Below are 21,134 nucleotides of genomic sequence, written 5' to 3'. Positions count from 1 at the left end.
TGATTTATGCACCAGAAGGCGACAGCATTATCCCAGCAAGATTATTTGATGTCACGTACAGTCTATAGTTACATCTCACAGGGCTGCTTTCCTGGAAAAATAATTTAGTTTTAAGGTTGAACTATCTGTATTTATTTCCAACTGGTCTAAAATAATTGTGCATTAAGACCGATGAAAGGCTTTGAACCTGTTTTCTACTGGGTTTGGTATACTATAAAAATAGGAATGATTAACAGTTCATCAGGATGGTTGTTGTAAATTGGTGGTGACATGTTGGGCATGCAGCCTAGATGAAGCCTGAAGAAAATATCAAATGTAGTTAAGAAGGCCTTTAGTGAATCAAAAGCCCTGAAAAACGTACACTATTTCAGGAAGTTAAATGATTACAACTGCATGTTTGATTCGGAACATATTTGAATCACAAACTGCAATGCTGCAGTTTTGTAAAGAGGCTGCCAAAAAATTGCCAACTGAAACATATAAAATAAATAAATAAAATGCGCTTTGGTCTTGTGGTTCTAAACCACATCTTCAAAACAACAGTTCAGCGCAGGCTGATATAGTGAAAACAGCTTCCAAATAACTAAAGTTAGGTGTACGCACACACACACAACCTGATTTGACAGACTAATTAAACTTTTTAATTTGTGCGTTTTTCTTCACAAAGTTATATAGTAGGTTGTATTTCTGGAGATGGATTGTTTTAAATATGATGTAAATTATATATTTTTTATTTGAAAAGGTGCATTAAATGTGCATGCTCATAAAATACTGTAGTTTCAGTTTTTCCTTTCTTTAAACATGTTCTGACACGACAAAAGATTGGTCGTCACGTTACCGGACAGATTTCTAAGCCAATGAACTGCTACCTATGGTCAAGGTGTGCGCCTAGTTTCTCCCGCCCACATAGGGAGGGGCGTTCCTGATTGGCTGAAAGTTGAAGAACAGTTGAACATTTCCTTATACTCTAATAATAGTAGAGACGGCCGGGGGCTAACGACTTACACAAAAAGGTAGGTTTATTTAAAAAAAAAAGAATACAATATATAGATATATCATTAGTTTTAATTCATATTTTGACGAAGCTTGACTTTTGTCGTGTCTGCTGTGGTTAACAGGGCTTGTAAAACCGGCTGTAGTAGGCTATGCGTTTTTGTGAACGGGAAACTTAATTTACTTCGGGTACCACCTTAAATAAACAACTCTTTGTCGGTAGGTTAATGTTCATTCTGAAGTAGCAGGCAGTTGTGAATTCATTCGGTGTTTTTAAAATAAATGCAGGTGCGTTAAACCATAGTAGCCTCTGTTATGACAGATATTCAAAGTTTGGTTTCACTGGTGCTTTTAATCCAGTATACTTGCTCGTTAGCTAGTTACAGCAAACATGCTCTATAACACGACTACCGTTGTAATGTAATGTACTGTCACTTCTTCAGCGTACACAACACTCCTCAGTCGAAATAAAGCGTTTATATAATATTAACTTTTTAATGAATATTCCCTTGTGCTTTTCTGCGGTATGATTTGTCAGTGACTCAAGTCGGTTTACACCACTCGGTTAATCATTCCCACTTTTGACTGGCTCTGTTTGGTCAATGCAGTTTCGCTATGAGCTACCTCCTGACGTCAACAGTATTATATTGCGATATTCATATCATATATTGCAGGATGCATCAGCTCCAGTGGTGTGTAGAGTAACTAAGTAGATGTACTTAAATACAATTTTGAGGGACTCAGTGTTTTGCCTCTTTCAACTCCACTACAATTCAGATGTAAATCGTGTACTTTTATTCCTCTACATTTATTTATGAACTTTAGTTACTTTACAGATTTTGTTTAATGATGTGAAATATAATCAACACTTAAACAAAACTTTAGTTACACCTGGAGTACATTCACAAGCTAATTTAAACTAGCTGCACCTTTACCTACTTAAATCACAATATATATTATAAGAAAATGGGCCAATCTCCATAATGAGTACTTTTGCTTTCGGTACTTTACGTTTATTTTTGATGCATTGCTTATACTTAAGTACTTTTACTTGAGTAACATTTGCATATATACCATATATTATGCAATGGAATTTAGTTTATAGTCACATTTCATTTAAAGCCTCTGTGTAATGTACCATCCTGTGTAATGTAGGGCCTACCACCTGTATCAAATATGTTTTTTAAAAAGTGTCTGCTGTCCAGTAAGGAACGTCTTTTCTTTTTTTCTTCTTTTTAAAAAGTTGCCAAATGTAAATCATACAGAAGGCTGCATTTAAAGAAGTGACTTCACCCAAATTGCACAGGAAAGACATTTCCATAAACAGCCTAGTTATCTTTTTGGGTATCTGGACATTGCTGCTGCATGTAGTCCAGCAGATATGTAAAAGAATTGTACTTTTGATGATAAAAGCATGACATTTGGCACACTGTTAGAGCATGCCCTAAGGAAGATTTTTGGCTATAGGGCCATTGCAAATTTGTCCATTGGTTGTTATTTTACCAGTAGTTTAGGATCTAGACCACCTAGGATCTTGATTCTGGTGGCTAATCCTACATTGGTACTATTTACAACATCCTAGAATGTAGCTAACTATATGTGTCTGGTATTCAGGGAACAAAATACACAGTAAATTATTAACATATTTATTATGGTGAAGTAATACATGTTACATAATATATATGTAATATTACAGGTTTTCAACTAAATGCAGACTTAGTTCTGAAAACACAGTCCACCACAGTGGCAAAGGGCACTGCACTGAATTGCTAACTTGACACATTTGCATTGTCCACTGCACCCCTTTTTGCATTCACAGCGGAGGAGTTCACAACAGGCCTGGGTCGCTTCTGGTAATGTGGTCCAGTAAACTTCCCATCTACCTGTGGCCTTCCTCTTCCACCCCCAGTCACCTGGGGATGGGAGTTCAGGGGCTACAAACATCATCTGTCCCCAGCAGTGACCAGCTTGGAAGGCAGCTCTCTTTAAATCCTTCAATTGTTCTACCTTTCTGGGTGAAGAGCTACTTGCGTGACTGATTCAATGACTCTTGGCTGCTAGCAGTACCACAAATCGCTCCAGAGGCTCCATCCAGTTGTGTACGGAGTCTGGGGTGGCAGCCAAGGCACAGAAGGCTCTAGTGGCATTCATCAAACGTCATCCATGTATCCCACGCCGTCTTCTTGCCCCTGCCACCAAAAGATGACAATGTCACATCCAGTAAATGCATGGAACATTGATCTGGATCAATCCATCGATCTGGACCTAGTGACCTTGCCATCTCATGAGCTGCTAAATGCTGAAAACTCTTCCCAGCTCCAAAGGCAACCCACAGCAGTGATGTTGGCACAATCTTGGTCAAGGCATTTATGTAGAGTAGGAAGTCGCCCTCTCTTATTGATCGCACATAGATCATCAACTCTATTTCCAGCTGCAGGATGATTGACCGGAAGTGGAACTGGGAACATGACACTGCTCTTGTCCACCCCGCTACCCCTCCAGGATATCTTCACTGTGAGTTGCTGGCCAGCTCCACTTGATTTGTTTAGCCACAGCGTATAGAGGTTGATCCAGAGCATACTTGCCAACCTTGAGATCTCAGAAATCGCTAGTGGATCGCCGGAGCTGTTAGATTAACATTAACATGCTTATTGTAGTTCTGAGTTGTAGTTCTGAGTTGTAGTTCTGAGTTGCGGCCTGTTGCACCAGAGGGTCGAGATGTCGATTCTTGTTCTGTTTTTCTGTGACTATGTAGTTACGCACGCTACTAAAGTCATGGGCGTCGCAGCCATTATATGAGGGTGGGACAAGTCCCCCCCACTTTTTCAAATGATTATTTTAGACCCCCCCACTTCTACCATGTGGAAAGTCCGTGAATCGGTCACTCTCCGCACTTTGTAGAGCGCTGTGTCAGTGCTTCACTATCAAATCCATTCCACTTGCTTATTGAGAGAATGCCCAAATCAATGAAACTTCGTACCATGTTTTCACTGCTACTTTGTACCAAGACAGATTCTCCCATAGCGTGCACAGATTCTCCCATAGCGCGCGCATGTTCATGGAGTGTTGCCATAGTTGGACAGCTCAGATCTGTTGTATGAAGCGATGACGGTAGCAGAGGTAAGGCACACACATCAAGTGTTCAGGAAATGGTTAATACAGCGAAAATCAAAGCTGACGATCTCTTGGTTTGATATGTTTTCTCCCCCAGACAACATGGACATAAGAACATTTTTTTCAAAGAAGAGGAAAGTAAGTCTTCAGCTGGTAGCAGTTCATCAGTTAACAGTGATGGCGGCGGCAAAAGCGTCTCACTTCTTGAGAGGAGTTTCGTCTTTATGTCATGATAGAGAGATACAAATATTGAATAGTTTAGATGAGAAAAGGCATCGAAATGCCAGGTTACTAGTATTTATCATGTAAACAGGGAACATGAATAACCCGATCTCACTGTGCTCATGTAAACACCATGATGTACTGTAGAGATGCAGTCAGTGTGTTTGACTGGAGCCTCAGTTCGATAAGAGATTATTTTCTGAGTTCTTTAACTTAGGTACTCTCTCTCAAAATGGTAATGTGCATTATGTTTCAATTATACTTCTTATCATTCAGAAGCTTTTTGTGTGAGTTTATGTTTTACTGAGTGCTTATAGGCAATTTCCATCCCAGTATTCAGTTAACTATTTATTTTCTGTCCACATTACATAGACTAGCTAATATTTTACCTACTGCTTGGGACTTTGAGTCTTCAAAATGTCCAATGTCACAGACTGGGACTTACTTTAGAGTCAGTTGTATTTACATTCAGTATGACTTGTTATGATTCAATGTGAAAGAGTATACTGCTCAATACATGATGATCACTTCACCACCTCTCTTGACATCTAGGCGCTTGAGAGTGAGTCAGAGGCAGAACACAGGGACAGTGGAGAGAGGTCCATTGCTGAGGTGAGTGATGAAAGGGAAATGACAGTTTAGAGTAAATTGTGATGTGGACTTTCATCCCAGAATTTTAAGGAAATCAGTGGGGATATTGAACAAGAAAAATTGCAGTCAAGGGGCATCGTATGACCAATATAGACAGAGGAGCAACATGTATTTGAACATTTAAGTCAATGATAACAATCCTAGGTGAACTTAACATCTGTATGGAGTCAGATCAGTCTCAATATTAATAAATGCTCAGAAGGATTCACAAATGTATTTTGCGATTTATATATAAATGACTCTCCACAACAATATCTCTCAATGCACTCAAATATTTATTGTTGTATATAAATGTACAAAATATGGGCATTTAAACTGCTTTTTATTAATCCAAAGACGGCTCTGAATTAATAATCAAATATGTTTCCTTTCTTTACTACTGGATGAAATTACAAAATGTACCCATCATTTTCCTCATGCTAGTATAGCCACATAAAAGTATTAAACCACCTGTTTAAATGCACCAGAATACAGGAAATCTATTTTTTTTTTCATGGGGGGGATCCCCAAACCCCCCCCCCCCCCACGTTAAAAATGTGCCCCCCACATTCAGGATGCTTCCTACGCCCATGAGTAAAGTGACGCGCTACCATGGAAACCAAACAATGGTGTAGCTGTAATAAAGTCCGAGTGGAAACACTCGTGTGCAAATCTGATTTTGTCAGAAATCGAGAGAAATGCGGGAGAAATATGACCCCGGGAGGAAACCGGGAGAGGGCTATGACATCGGGAGGGTTGGCAAGTATGGTCCAGAGTGATCTGACCAGGATTCAGAATCTGTAATGCCTGACTTACCACATTGATGGAATGACGAATCATGGCTACATAATTGGCCTGGTCGTAGAAGAGGGGAAGTAGAGAAGTGAGTGTGACACTGCTCTCTGGTATTGTATGACCGCACTAGCAGCCAGGAGTCAGTCAATCAGGCACGCAAGCAGCTCTTCACCCAGAAAGGTAGAACAATTGAAGGTCTCCCCCGAACACAAGCAGCATTGATTCAGCACACAAAGAGAGCTGCCTTCCTGGTCACTGCTGGGGACAGATGATGTTTGCAGCCCCGGAACTCACATCCCCAGGTGTCTGGGGGTGGAAGAGGAAGGCCACAGGTGGATGGGAAGTTTACTGGACCACATTACCAGGCCTGTCGTGAACTCCTCCGCTGTGGATGCAAAAAGGGGTGCAGTGGACAATGCAAATGTGTCAAGGTAGCAATTCAGTGCAGTGCCCTTTGCCACTGTGGTGAACTGTGTTTTCAGAACTAACTCTGCATTTAGTTGAAAACCTGTAATATTACACTGGAACATGTATTATTACTTCACCATAATAAATATGTTAATGGTTTACTGTGTATTTTGTTCCCTGAATACCAGATACATATAGTTAGCTACATTCTAGCATGTTGTAAATAGTACCAATGCATTCCCCATCCTTGAAAATGTAGGATTAGCCACCAGAATCAAGATCCTAGGTGGTCTAGATCCTAAACTGCTGGTAAAATAACAACCATTAGACAAATTTGCGATGGCCGTATAGCCAAAAAATTTCGTTAGGGCATGCTCTAACAGTGTTCCAAATGTCATGCTTTTTTCATCAAAAGCACAATTCTTTCAGATATTTCACATATCTGCTGGACTAATGGGGGTGCTAGTGAACTGTCCGACCGGCCCACTCCGGTACCGGCCCACCGGGAAATCTCCCGGTATTCCCAATGGCCAGTCCGCCCCTGTATGCAGGATTTCCTGTTGTGTATTATAGAATAGTGGAGATGTCTTTACATCAAACATGTACTTTTTAGTTTTATGGATGGGACACGAGCAGAGGCTATTTCATACGGAAAAGGCCTAATATTTATGAAAGATTTAGCTAATTCTGCCTCGATATGGGGTGACTTACTACCTTGGCAAAACTATTTCCTGGAGGGAAAAACTGTATTGCTTTAAACACTTATTTTTATCATAAATTACAATGTTCAAAATGTCTATCAGTTTTTATTTTGTTATGATGTTATCTATCAAGTTTCCTTCGGGGTGTGGTAGTCATTCTTATTTGCTGGAAAAGTACTAATTGTTTAATAATGGTATGTTTCCATTGTATTTATTTTCTGATCTCTGCCTCTGAATGTGTGCCTGTAGGAACATGGCTGACGGAGACTTGCAGAGTGCTGAGGACTCTGTGGACGCCTTAAAATTGTTTGGAAAAAGGTAATATTTGTACACTGATGACTATCTTATAGTAAAATTGTGCCTCTTTGTTCCCGTTTTGTGACTTATTTTCCTTTTTGTATTACCCTTTTAATAACATTTGAATCCCTTCATGTCTCTTTGCAGCTGTGTTATCTCTCCTTGAAGTCTCTTTTAAAGTGATTTTGTTTCTCTCTTTTGTCTCTGAGGTCTTTCTGTGTCTCTGCAACGTATTTGTAACTCTTTAAATGTGTTTTGGTGTCTCTTTGAAGTCTTTTTTGTCTCTTTAAAATATGTTTGTGTCTGTTCGAAGTCTTTGTAACTCGTTATTAAATTATTTTGTGTCTCTGAAGTATTTTTTGTCTGTTTAAAATCGTTTTGAGTCTTTTTAACCCTTTCAGGTCGTCTTTGAAGTATTTCTTTGTCTCTCTGTAGTTGCTTTGTGATTATTTTGATTATTTTTCTGTACTTAACTCTTTTAGTTTCATTCTGTTGGTGAAGCCAAGAAGTGCCCTGATCAAACCCAAATGGGTAATGGGGCTCTGTTTGGTAGGCCTGTTTATTGTCCATCCCTGTCTTCATGTGTGTACTGTGTGTGTATGTATTTTTAGGTTGGGTGCAAAGCCTGCAGGCCGTAGTGAGACTCTTAGCAGTGAGACTCCTGAGGAAACTGACTCTGCCCCCCGCAACCATAGTGACACTTACCGCTACAAGATGGACTATCCCTGCATCGGAACCTGTCTGATCATCAACAACAAGAACTTCCACCCAAGCACAGGTAGATACACCCTTTCTACAAAACACAAAGTTATTTTTCATTGTATAGTCACTTGCACTCAATGTTCTGCATTTTTAATAATGTACACAACAAACATAAAATAAATATAAAAAAGGTCTTCTCTGATGGACTTGTACCAAATCTCCCCCTCTGTATATTTATATATAAAAAAAAGAAATGATTGAAAGCCTCCACCCTGTCACATCTTCACCTTTAGTAATTTACTAAACTGTCAAATTAGTTAGTGTTTGGCCATTTTCTGTTACATTACACACAATTAGACAAAATACTACGGAAGCCCTAGAGGCAAGAAAGACAAAGAAAAAATCAGGTGAACCATTTTCTAATTTACATTACATTTGTTTGTGACTTAAACAAATGTGGAAAAAAGCATTTTCCTTCTATCATGTTATATGTAACTAGTAGGGCTGTCAAGTTAACGCATTAATAAGCATTAACGCAAAATTAACGCCACTAATTATTTTAACGCAATTAACGCATGTGTATTTTTTGTCCTCGGCCGCCCCATAGTTTCAGAGCGCATCAAGTTTAAAATACCATCTACAAGCTGATGCTGACAGCCCCGCTCCTGCTGCCCGCTTGTGGCAGACCACACTTCTACGCTAATCGGACTGGCCATCGGGAGGACCGGGAGGGTGTGTGTATGTGTGGCGCAAGCAAGCGAGCGAGCGAGAGAGAGAGAACGCGCACACCTTACGTGTATTGTTGTTGTTAGCATCTGGTGCAAGCTAGCTGCGCTAACGGATATAAGGAGCTGTTTCAATGAAAACAGAGGAGCGACATTTCGCCGACAACTGCGCCGAGCACTTGACTTTATGCAGGTAGACAGACAGTGGGACATTGTACGAAAGGTCAGCACACTCAGCACTGATAGTGCGCGCAACATGATTGCAGCGTCCAGGCAGCTCCCGTTCGAGCATATGCCTTGAGTTGCACATAGCTGCAACGATCCATCACAGTGTCTGTCTCCACACGCACACACACACACACACACACACACACACACACACACACACACACACACACACACACACACACACACACACACACACACACACACACACACACACACACACACACACACACACACACACACACACACACACACACACACACACACACACACACACACACACACACACACACACACACACACACACACACACACACACACTTTGTATTATATTATTGTATGAGAGAGGTTCCAGGTTTAATTGAGGCGAATATTTGTAATGTTCAGAGATGTTGTGTTTAATATTCATGACAATATTTGTCATTGTTCAAATGATAATAAACAAACATTTGCACAAAGCATATTTGTCCACTCATATGTTGATAAGAGTTTTAAAAACTTGAAAAATATCCCTCTAAGGTACATTTAGAACAGACACAACATTTCCGATTAACTATGGACAATCATGCGATTAATCGCGATTAAATATTTTAATCGACTGACAGCCTTAGTAATTATACATCACAGAAATGGTACACAACAGAATACAGTATTACGTAATGTACATTACATAAGAAATGTTTAAAAGGAACATACCGTACTTTCTCACATTTGATTATTTTATTTGCATCATATGGGAACACAAAAGACTCAAACCAGTAAAACAAATCAAAATGGCAGCTAAAATGTCCCTAAGAACAATCATTAGGGCCTGAGCACGAAGTGTGCAAAGACCTATTGTTCTGCATAGAATTCTTATTCTTATTCTTCATAGTCTGGGGATTCGACCTGTTTTTGAGGGGGTTATGACCAGAAATGGGGTCGTTACTAAAAAAATGTAATATATTATATATTACTTTAAAAGAAAAGTAATATATTACACTACTTTGTTACTCTCTACATAAAGTAACTCGTTACTTTACTCGTTACTTTACTCGCCGAGCACGTACGAACTGCGCATGCGTGAGTGGCAATAACTCTCCTTACCAGCAGGCGGCGGTAGTGTGTATTCGTCATTCAAAACAGGCAACAACCGGAAGACAGAAGAAGAACAGACTACTTTATATAAACAAACAACATATAGCGCAGGCCTATTCAACTGGCGGCCCGCGGGCCGGATGCGGCCCAGAACCAACTCCCGAGTGGCCCAGCCTCTCGTAGCCAAATTCCTACACTAGTACAGACCATGAACGTAACACTCCGCGTTGCATAGAAACCACCAAACCACAACGCAGCACGTTTTTTGAAAGTGCATCTAGTGGTGCTAGTAACGGTGGTCCTATGATAGCAACTCTAAAACATGTCCCTCTCAACTCTGAAGCGTAAACAGAGACAAAACGGTAATTGATCTTGTGGAGCAGATTCAAGTCAAGCTGGACCTTTTCGCTACCGACTTGAGCACGGGTCGGATGCTGCATTTTCCGACGCTCCCCAAACACATCACATCTCCGGCACAAATCACGGATGTGATGACAGATTTTATTGCGAGGTTGAAAGAGAACTTTGCCGGTCGATTGGATGGACTTGCTCTGCCCACAGATGTGATGATGGGCTTTGCCAGAGACCCCTTCACTGTTGCAATAGAGGGGGACGTATCAACCAGAGCAAAGGAAGTGGTCCCCTGCATCGACAAGGGGAAATATACACTGGAACTTATTGACATGCAGCGCACTAACGGGCCAGCGAAGTTTTGGAGTGATGTCAAAAAACAGCAGTTCCCTAACGTTCAGAAAGTAGCGATCTGTGTGCTCAGTATGTTTGGATCAACATACACATGTGAATCAAGCTTTTCACACATGAACTCAATCAAAAGTAGCACTCGCTGCTCCCTGACTGACAGCACTCTTCACCAATGTCTTAGGATTGCATTGACATCCTATGAGCCAAAAATCACTGCTCTTGTTTACAACAAAAAATGTCCCTTCTCCCATTGAGAAAGTCAGCGATGACAAATCACAAATGAGGTGATAGTAAGCACCTAGTTTACTATAGTAGATGTGTAGTGTAGTATTCATTCATATAGTTACCCATATCCCTTGTTATGGGTTTGTGCACTGAAGTGTTTGACAGTTCTTTCTGTATTCATTTAAGTGCACTTTGTAATGTGTCTGGGACAAATGTGACCAAAACGTATGATTTTTTTTGTTATTACTTGAAAGGTGAAAAAATATTGCTACAGTACTACCTCTTTGTGTTGCATTGGAGCTCTTTAGCTGTTTTTTTTGTATGTGAGCGCATTTATTAAGACTGCTATTATTGTATTCAGTAAATGCACTTTGTGTTGTGCCTGGTTCAGAAAAAATAACCTGAATATTTGACTTCTAAAGCAAACAAATGTAATGCTACAACTGTGCACTTTTTTTTTCAGATTCTGTTAAATTAATGCTAATTTGTTGTGTTTTTATGCACTTTTTGACCTACCTTTGTTAGATGAACAATGAATAAAAATTGCATGTTTTTCATCGCAGTAATATGTGTTGGTTTAAAATGTGTCACTACCCGCTTTTTACAGGCCGCTGAATGTCTGGCCCAGCTGAATTTTGTAGTTATAAAATCTGGCCCAACTGAATGTGTAGTTGAATAGCCCTGATATAGCGTATGCGTTAGCTTCACCTTAGCATGTGTTCTTTGCAGTTGTTTGTTGAGGTGTGACGTGGTGTTCACAGCAGTGGATAACAGCTTCTGTCCTGGACACAGTTTGCACCTCACCGTCACATTACTGTCTGTTATTCGGACAAACTCAAAATAAGGGGCACACCTCCACCCCTCGAAAGTTATCGCTGACTCAGCCATGTTTATGCAGCACTGCACGCGCAGATTACGAACATATAAACCTGCGGCGGAAACCCCTCTTGTCTGTCAGTGTGATTATGACTGATTTTAGTAAGTAACAAAGTAACGCGTGTCGGGGCAATGTTAGTAACTGTAGTGTGATTACTGAATTATAAAAGTAGCGCGTTACACTACTCCGTTACGGACAAAAGTAATATTATTACAGTAACTCGTTACACCCAACTCTGGTTACGACACTATTCATGTAGCGACATTTGGCAACGCTGCCAGGACGGGTCAACATTTTTAGATTCTGAAGCCGATGGGTTCAAAAATGTCCACTGTGCTCGCTAGAGCTACCTGTGAAAAATCAGTTTTCGAAAAATGTACATAGTCGCAGCGTCACTCTGATGGACCTGAAATTTTGCACACTTATCCGGGTGGAGCTGCTCTACATATTATCCTCACGTATCCCCTGGGCCGTGGGAAGTAAGGGTGCTGAGGGTGCTGCAGCACCCCCTGGTGGAGGACAGGGGATCTGCACTTCCACAAGATTAAATACAAATATAATACAAAAAAATGTTCAGCCTTGATTTAATAACATTCATAATTAAGTAAAGATAACACCCTTTTCACCCCGGTTACATTTTCCATTTGCCCTGTATGGGCGCTGTAAGTGATGAAAGTGGGGGATGTTGGCTTATTAGGCGCCCGCAACTCACAGCCAAAGTGAGAGAGAGAGAGAGAGAGATAGACAGACAGACAGACAGACAGACAGATAGATAGAGGGGGTGCACCGGTAGCGGCGGGGATAGTTGTTAGCTTCTGCTGCGCTAACGGATATAAGAAGCTGTTTCTAAAATAATGTTGAGGGAGAGTTTTGTCCTGTCAGACTGAGAGGCTCAGTGAGGTAAAGGACTCTGAGTGTTTGGATAGTTCACTTTAGTCTAAGTTGTCTCAGTGGGTCTCAAACGTTTTGATCACAATTGATTGATTGATGTATACTATATATACAGTAACCAAACATATTGTTTAAAACTGGAGAGATTTAAAAATATGCAAAAATAAATATTAAATGGTAAAATAAGATATAAATGAACCACAAAAATACAATAAGTTAGCCTACATTTATTTGTTATTGGCTATGGTAGGTTATTGGTTATGGTAGGTTATTGGTTATGGTAGGCTATTGGTTATGTTCACATACTTATTTGATTAATAAAATGCAAGCCGATCTTTTTCATATGGATGTTTACAGTTGTACCCCCTAGATCAGTCTCTAGTAATTGGGTGTTCAAAGTGCACCAGATTGAAGCATTTTACTGTAAAATGTTAAAAAATATCTTCGCGGGGGGGCTCCCCCGGACCCCCCTAGAGGATGTGAAGTCCACCCCCCCCCCCCAATTAAAACATGTTCATGCAATACTAAATACATTTGAAACCTTTTTATATAAGCTGTCCATCATGTCAATACGTTTCTCTTTTTGTAGTGTATTGGTCATAGAGGTTTTTCATTGCCAGCTAAAATCTTGCCTAGGGCAGCAAATTGGTCAGAACCGGCCCTGGTGTCATCCCCACAGCAACCCCATTTGAAACATGTTCCTACGGCTTTGCGTATCCCTAAGCTCTGCCTACTAAGCTACAACAAACTTAGTGTACAGCAGTGGTTCTCAAACTTTTTCTGTCATTCCCCACTTTGAACAGGTGGGCCTTTTCAAGCCCCACCTGTTCCTCATCGCTCCAATTGGTAGGCCAAGCTTAAAATTGTCAAATGTATCGTTCTATAACAGTGGTCCCCAACCTTTTTTAGGATGAGAGCTACTTTCAAAAAATAAAACAAGTCGTGAGCTACTTTTACTCCTCTTTTTTAGTTTTTTTGCACTGTATATATTTAGTACATTTGAACATTATTATATGCTTACCTTTAACCTTTGTGTGCTGTTTGGGTCTGTGGGACCCGTTTTCAATGTTTACTAAAAGGAAATGTATGCAATTTAATTATTTTGACCTGCTTTATTTGGGGGTGGACCTCACCTCCTCTAGGGATGCATCCCCGGGAAGATTTTTTTTTTAATGTTGAAGTGAAATGCCTCAATCTGGTGCACTTTGAGCAAAAAATGAATTTATGGATACAGCTCTCAACACACTGAAAGGGAGCTGTATACTTTTCAATAATCCAAACATCTTTAGAATATGATCAAAACCAATAACAAATCATTTAAACTTGTTTATTCTTATCTTATGTTACCTAGTTAGAATTCTTTCTTTTTATTTATGCATATTTTACTAATCACTTCCCTTTTAAACTTTTTTTTTTTTTACTGTCCTATAGCACACATTGGAATGATTTCTTACTTTATTTTTTACACCTAGGCTATATTAAATAGATAAATGTGTGTTCTCTCTAGCTCTCTCGCTCTCTCTCTCTGTCTCGCTCGCTCACAGAGGCTGTGTGCTCCTCCGTGGCGATGACGGCTTGCGTTAAAAAGTTATAATAAACATAGGCCTAATTGTAAAGTGGGGGGACACAAACGGGATTTTGAAAAGTGTCACGGTTAAACTCCTTGTGAAGTGGTGAGGTGCCACTCCACATTGCTTTTCTTCCCGACTGCAACGCTGAAAATTATTTTGGTTTCAGTTGTGTGTGTGTGAGCATGCTCGGATTGGCCATCGGGAGATTCGGGACTTTTCCCGGTGGGCCGCTGCCTTTGGTGGACTGCTGGCTCTGACATAGGTGGGCCGTGGACTTTCACAGCGCCGCTGCGCCGGTACCGCACCCGCCGGTACCGCACCCGCCGCCGCAAATACCCGCCGTTGCGAGGCTCTGGCGGATCCGGCGCTGTAAAGTCCACCGCCGTTGCGAGTCTCTGGCTGTAACAGTCCACTAACGCCCGTGAGGACACTGTTTCGATTCCGGCCTGAGGTCCAAAAAATTAATTTTAAAAAAAATCGCCCCACACTTTGAGAAACGCTGGTGTGCAGCATCAGTGGATGGTCAGACACATTACCATAGGAAATGAGCACGATGTGTGGAAAAATGTGGCCGACATCAATCGCAACATATTAGCAAAAAGGTGTGGCTTACACATAAATGCTCATAATTCATCCACAATTTATCCAAATATCACAGATTTCAGTGGATAGGTGCAGTCTGTCTTGGGAAATATGCACATAAAAGCATGTCCATTTTGGACAATAGGGGGTGCCAAAAACACAACAAATGTATACCTCAAGAACAGATGGACGAATTATATATATTTTGTCATAGATATACTGGCAGGATGAGTATAAACTGAGATTTAAAGTGTCGCAACCAATGATGAAGGTGGGCGTGTCCTATTCAGTTTTTTCTCGAAATTGAAGGGTTAAAAACACTTATGGACACATAACTTTGTGTTGAAATGAGTTACGGCCTTTACACTTCGAACACACGTGACAGCCCACAACCTTTTCCAGACTGTACAAAAAAATTGTATGTTTTTGCAAATACGGCTCAATAGTGCCCCCTATTGTGCGGTGGTCACATATAGTTTCTCCGAGGTACCCGAATCTTGGCACAGACATTCCTCATGGGATTGCAGACATATTTAAAAATGGCTTCCATTCTCTCATTTCGGAGGACTCGCGCGCGTCTGCTTGAAGCCGTGACGACCGGCGAACCTCCCCGACAGGCGCTCGGACGCGAAGGCGATCTAGTGTTTGAGAGCAAAATTAAGAGATCTATGGATCTATGTGCTCTTTGCTTGATTCATGCCTTCCCAGTCCCTTATCACGTACAAGAGCATGGTGCCTGTTGTTGTAGCCAGTTGTGGTGAAGGCATCTGACTTACTTGAAACGAAATTTCTACATGCATAGCAGAAGATGGTATATTTTTTACATGAATATTCCAGCCAATCTCTGTTTTGAAACCATGAGCTGCAAAATGAGCGCCTTACCCCACTGTACAGGCGAGTTGGGTACTTTTTTAAATATAACTGGGCAGGCTCTGTTTTGCCGAGGTCCTCTGGCACTTGCGGGCCGCCGAGGGGTGGCGGTGTTTGGGGCAACGGAGATGGCTGCGGCTGCTCCGCCTCCGTGGGTGAGGAGGGCGGGAAGACATTAGTGTCCACAACAGTGGCCGCGGGTAATGTAATGTCCCCATGATCTGAACTGTTATTACCTGCAGTAGATGCAGCGTTACTGCTGGCGATAAGGGCTGGTTGTTTTAACCATTTTCTGATGTCAATCATAACTGCTGTGTAAGCACTTTGCAGATGACGAACAAGCACCCTTATGCACCCCCGTAGAACCGGGCCTGTGTTTAAAACTCAGTTAATGGGGATCATTCACTGGCGCTTCCACAAACAACAACCAACATAATTATTACATTCAAATGAAGTACATTATTCAAGTTTACATCAACTTTGGATAATAACACAGGGGGAAATGAGCAGAAGCCCTCTCTTTTCCTCTCTCCCTCTCTCTCTCCCTCTCTCCCTCTCCTGACAGCCTCTCAGTATCTCATGCAGCTCACTGATCCAGTAATGAGTGACCAGACATTGAAGAATAAACATATTTATAACTAGTTTAGCTTGTTCCAGAAGTAGAAAAATAGCCAAGTGTGTTAGGTCTAACTCTTAGTGTGTGTCTTGCTCCGCTCACCGGTCCGTCACAGCGGGTGGAGCTGCAGGATGTGTACTTCACACACGTTGCATACCGCTATTTTATTGTCATTTTCGGACACCTTCAAATACTGCCGCGCACATAGAAACGTGTCATGTATTTTACGTCATAATTTTACGTGATGCGATCGGCTCTTGCGATCTGCATTTTTAAGGCCCTGACACACCAACCCAGTCTCACAAAAAAACGTGTAATAAGTTGGTCCACAACTTGGGACGTAGTATTTCTACAAAAACGCCTCTGAAATGGTAAGATCCCTAGTTATTACGAAGATTACTTCAGGAAATTGTGTCCATTCAACGATTTCATTGTTACCAAGGTGGTTGCTGGGGACGATCGATATTATTTCTGTTATCTAGTGTAACTGTTTAATGGTGTTATCTTTATTGCTACCCCCTTCCTCCGTCAATTTATAGTGTTTGTCTTCGCTTGACAAACCCTGTGATAGTCCTCAAGCTCTGTGATTTAATGTTTGAGTGGGGGCCAGAGATATGGAAAATCCACCCAAATGACCCCAGAAGTGTTTTTTTTTGCTAAATCTCTCTAAAAAGGTCAAAGGTAAATTGTTTTGCATCAATCTTGATACAGGGTAATTATTACATGTTGTACTTTGGAGTCCTAAAGCTTTTAGTCTACCTTACCATCATCCAAGGGTAGTTTTCACTATAAGTAAAAAAGAATGTTTGGACGGACACTATAATTTACAGTTTTTTACTTTGTTCAATCTGAATTTTCTTTCAAATAAAAAACATCTATATTGATTCTGACTTTTCTACATCCAACTCAAAGGTTTATCATTACTTTGAGAGAAAAGATTATGAATGTAACCCTTTTAGAAGGGAAGGTATTGTCATTTGTTCTGGGAATGTCATTTCGAGCCTGAGACCTGAAAAACAGGCTCAGTGCTTAAGTAGGTGAATTAACTCAAACACGTCATGTTACAATTATTTTTGCTGCTTCCTACAAAAGGAAAACTTGCGCGGCTCTCTTGTCAGGGGTACTTGAGTGAGTGACATGCAGGCTCTGCATGCACAGTAAACCACCAATCACAATCATTCTTGATCTGATCACAGCAGGCCCCGCCCCGCTAGTTTGCAGACCATCAAAACACCGGTAAAAAATGAGCGAGGCACAGGAGGACAATACCTTCATCCGGTTAAATATAGTTAAAAAAAACGCAATATATATCGCAGGGAATAAAAAATCGCAATGTCAGTTTTTTTTCAATATCGTGCAGCCCTAGATGGAACCACGGCAGACTGTCCAAAACACATTTTCACACCTCCCGCGGCCGATTCAACATGTTGAATGACGAATACACACGACACACGTTCGTAGGCGGGCGGCGTAGGCGGGCGGCGTAGCCGACACAGGCGACGTAGCGGACGTAAAAGTCGGGACGCCTTCGGTACGCGTTCTTTGGTCTCAGGTTGGTGTGTAGTGGCCTTTAGAGAGCACCAATCGATCGGCAGAGAGTGAGTATCGGCGGATATCGATTGGTGGCCAATCGATCGGAGCACCCCTAAATATTAGCTGTCCACATTTTTAGTATGAGTTGAAAATGTTAATTTCATATCAAAGTAATCCCGTCCCTGGACTGCTCTACTTGTGTTTGTGTCTCTCTAGGGATGACTGCTCGTAACGGGACGGATTTAGATGCTGCCGCTGCCATGAAGACCTTCTCTGAGATGGGTTATAAGGTCCAGTTTGCCAATGATCAGACTGTGAAGGAGATGAAACAACTGTTGTGTAATGGTAACAGAAACCAATGTTTCATCCATTCCAAACTACCGCTGTGTGAAATCAAAATCTGACAAGTTTACTCTTGTCTTGTTTTTTCTCGCTTGTGCCTCTAGCATCCAAGATGGACCACAGTCAAAATGCATCATTTGCTTGTGTGTTGCTGAGTCACGGAAATGACGGGGTGATATACGGTATCGACGGCTGTGAACAGCTTGAGGAACTGATTAAGCACTTTAAAGGAGATCGCTGTAGGGGTCTGGTGGGGAAACCCAAGCTCTTCTTCATACAGGTGAGAAATAAACAAAGTGACACAAACCTGTTTTACCAGTACTGTCTCTTGCCACATAAGTCGTTGAAATGCTAGCAATACTGACACTGATTTGACATAAAAACATTTTTATAGCCAGGGTTAATAAGTTATGCCTACACACAGGTAAAAAAATAAACAAAAACATCTTGAATAACGTCTTTAGCTAACAAGATGCATCTTTTAAATCAACAAATAGCCCATTTGTGAATATCTGTAGCTCTTACGTGTCTTATTAAAGCACCATTCATGCCAAAAATTGGCTAAATGAAACTACGAAACATCATCACGCCGAACATTAGCTGCCTTTAACTTAGCAATGTGGACGTGACCTCATGTGACTGTGGTCTGACTTTTAATTCTGGTGATTGCATTTAGGCTTCACAAACATAAAAGTCGGGTAAAGATATGGAGATTATCCTGCTAAAAGAAGTCTTATGAAAGCTAGTTTGCCACAGAGCTTAGTCTCTACAATATCTTAAAAGCGAATGGGAGATCCCATTGTATTTTAGTCTAGCAAACTTGTGCGATTCTAACTTCCTGGTCGGCATCCTAAAATATATCATACCTGTACCACTCTATAAAAGCTCAGTAAAGCTTACTTTTTCCATTTTAAACTTTAACAATAAAATATACATTTAAATTCACTAAGTTATTTGGCTAACAAAGAAGAGTTTTCCAGTTTATCTTTGGGATTTCAAAGAAGGAACCTTCACTAGCTGTTCATGCAAAATAATGCAAACGAGGCTCTCTCTCGGGGGGTTGTATTGGAAAAAACCTGCAACAAAAACTGCCCCTGCTGACATTCATTACAGCAGAATTTGCTCCTTGGTTTAGTATCAGGATTGTCCCTATTGGCCGAATAAAAACAGGCTAAATATCCAAGTCAACCAAAACACTGTAAAATGTATCCCTCTCATATCTGCACTCTGCAATTATATAACAAGATTCAGCTGTTCAGAACGTAGATAGTTTGCAATCCAAGCAAAGAGAACAAGGAAGTTCTGTTTTTCAAACTTTTGGAAATCCACACCAAATGTGGTTTACCCTTTTTTAAAGTAAGGGGTAATGTGCGCGAGCCAGTCACTAATGAAAAAATAACACTGACCGGTTGAGCAGGATCAAGACGCGGAGCAGAGGGTTTTGAAAATCGCCTAAAAATAATGATTTTTTAATGATTTTATTGATATCAAGAATACCGTATTGCTTCCGATAACAAAAGATTATCAGCAGCACTGAACAAGGTTTTCTGTAACTGTCCAAGTCTGTTCACATTTTCTTTTCCATCACCTGTCTTGAAACACTGCCAGAGCTTTAGTTCCTGTCTCTCTTCTGCTGATTTCTCTGACGTCAAGTATTCCACTGTCTTACCTGACGAAGGAAGTAAATAAAAAAACTGGTTGTTATTACAGCTGTAAACCACATGCAGTGTTTACAGAGCTTCTGTAGCACCATGAAACACCATCACACTTAGTGTACATCTATTAATGGTAACATATGCAGCTGACCCCTGTCCTCTGCAGGCGTGCCGTGGGTCGGGCCTGGACGAGGGATCCTGCATTGAGGCTGACAGTGTGGATGCCCAATCATCATCATCTGAGAGGATTCCAGTGGAGGCAGACTTCCTGTATGCTTATTCCACTGCTCCAGGTAACTTCAAACAGAAGTGTTAGAAAAGTCAAATGGAGTATAAGGGCAATGATTTAAGTCTAAAAAATACAAAGGATTTAATATAGGATATGGTAAAAAAATAAAACATATAAGAAATAATTCAGATGTTATCACAAAAAACTCCATACCATTGTAATTTGATGGACTTTGTAGAAACATAGCTGGGAATTTAACTATTTAGAAGAAAACAACATGGTGAAAAAATATTCAAGTTATGCTCTCATGAATGTACAACTTTAATCGTCTCGTTTTATTTTTGTATCACCTGGCGCTATAATTATTATTAATAACATTTCCTACAATGGCCATTATACCATAGTTAAATACTTCTTGTCCTGCTATAATTTCCTGCCTTTATGCGTTATTTTCATGAAAAGACACACTGTCTGATACCTGTATAAAGCTGAATCGGCACTACAGTGTGTGTGCGCCTTGTAATCAGTGTTCACACTGTCCTTCAGGCTACTACTCATGGAGGAACCAAAGCAACGGCTCCTGGTTCATGCAGTCTCTGTGTGAGATGCTGCAGAGATTCAGCGGAGAGCTGGAGCTCATGCAGATCATGACCCGAGTCAACCGCAAGGTGGCGCTGCACTTTGAGTCCTCCTCCAACTTGCCGGGGTACAGCGGGAAGAAGCAGATCCCCTGCATCGTCTCAATGCTGACCAAAGACTTCTACTTTCCTAAAAAAATATAGAGCGTTCTTAACTACAATCAGAGTCTAAAAACCAGGTATTACTTATTTTTACCGAAAAGAAAATGCGGCATCCAAGAGAGTAGATCTCTAGGATGCCGTATTTTCTTTTCCATTTTCTATGTCCATTGTCTTAAAACACTGCCAGAGCCTTGTTCGATTAACAACATTAAAATGGCCGGACTTCTTTCCGCGGATTGATATGACAGCACTGTAGTCCCTTCTGCAGAGCGTCGTCCTGAGCAAAGGAGAGCAGAAAGATTAACCTCTAGAATGTCCAAATTGACCAATCAGAATCAAGTCTTCAACTGAGCTGTGTAATAATAAGCATTAACTTTCTTATATGTTTTTTTTTTAGTGTTTGGTTTTAGAA

At 40.8% G+C, this 21,134-nt stretch overlaps 1 protein-coding gene across 2 annotated transcripts; it reads left to right on the top strand.

The window, feature by feature from the left end:
* Nucleotides 1-931: 931 nt before the first annotated feature.
* On the top strand, nt 932-20,842 carry LOC307031418 (caspase-3-like). Of its 2 annotated transcripts, none has more exons than XM_079668518.1 (7): nt 932-1,013; nt 7,113-7,181; nt 7,772-7,938; nt 17,973-18,101; nt 18,203-18,378; nt 19,920-20,046; nt 20,529-20,842. In XM_079668518.1, the coding sequence occupies exons 2-7, from the start codon at nt 7,117-7,119 to the stop codon at nt 20,762-20,764; spliced, it is 900 nt and encodes a 299-aa protein (XP_079524644.1). In that variant the 5' UTR covers nt 932-1,013; nt 7,113-7,116; the 3' UTR covers nt 20,765-20,842. The 2 variants fall into 2 exon arrangements, with proteins under 2 accessions (XP_079524644.1, XP_079524643.1); XM_079668517.1 differs by lacking the exon at nt 932-1,013 and adding an exon at nt 6,063-6,185.
* The last annotated feature ends 292 nt before the right edge of the window (nt 20,843-21,134 follow it).

This window comes from Notothenia rossii (genome assembly GCF_949606895.1).
Source record: "Notothenia rossii genome assembly, chromosome: 3".
In the NCBI taxonomy this organism is placed as follows: Eukaryota; Metazoa; Chordata; class Actinopteri; order Perciformes; family Nototheniidae; genus Notothenia; species Notothenia rossii.
Note: the sequence above shows the minus strand (reverse complement) of the source record. Positions and strands in the feature narration are given on the sequence as shown.

Bases quoted from the DNA above. Each gene is read 5' to 3' on its own strand.
- LOC307031418 (XM_079668517.1), top strand. From the start codon at position 6,091: ATGGGAAGTTTACTGGACCACATTACCAGGCCTGTCGTGAACTCCTCC. The intron at 6,186-7,112 runs GTAGCAATTCAG...GTGTGCCTGTAG, and splicing joins GACAATGCAAATGTGTCAAG to GAACATGGCTGACGGAGACT. The intron at 7,939-17,972 runs GTAGATACACCC...GTGTCTCTCTAG, and splicing joins GAACTTCCACCCAAGCACAG to GGATGACTGCTCGTAACGGG.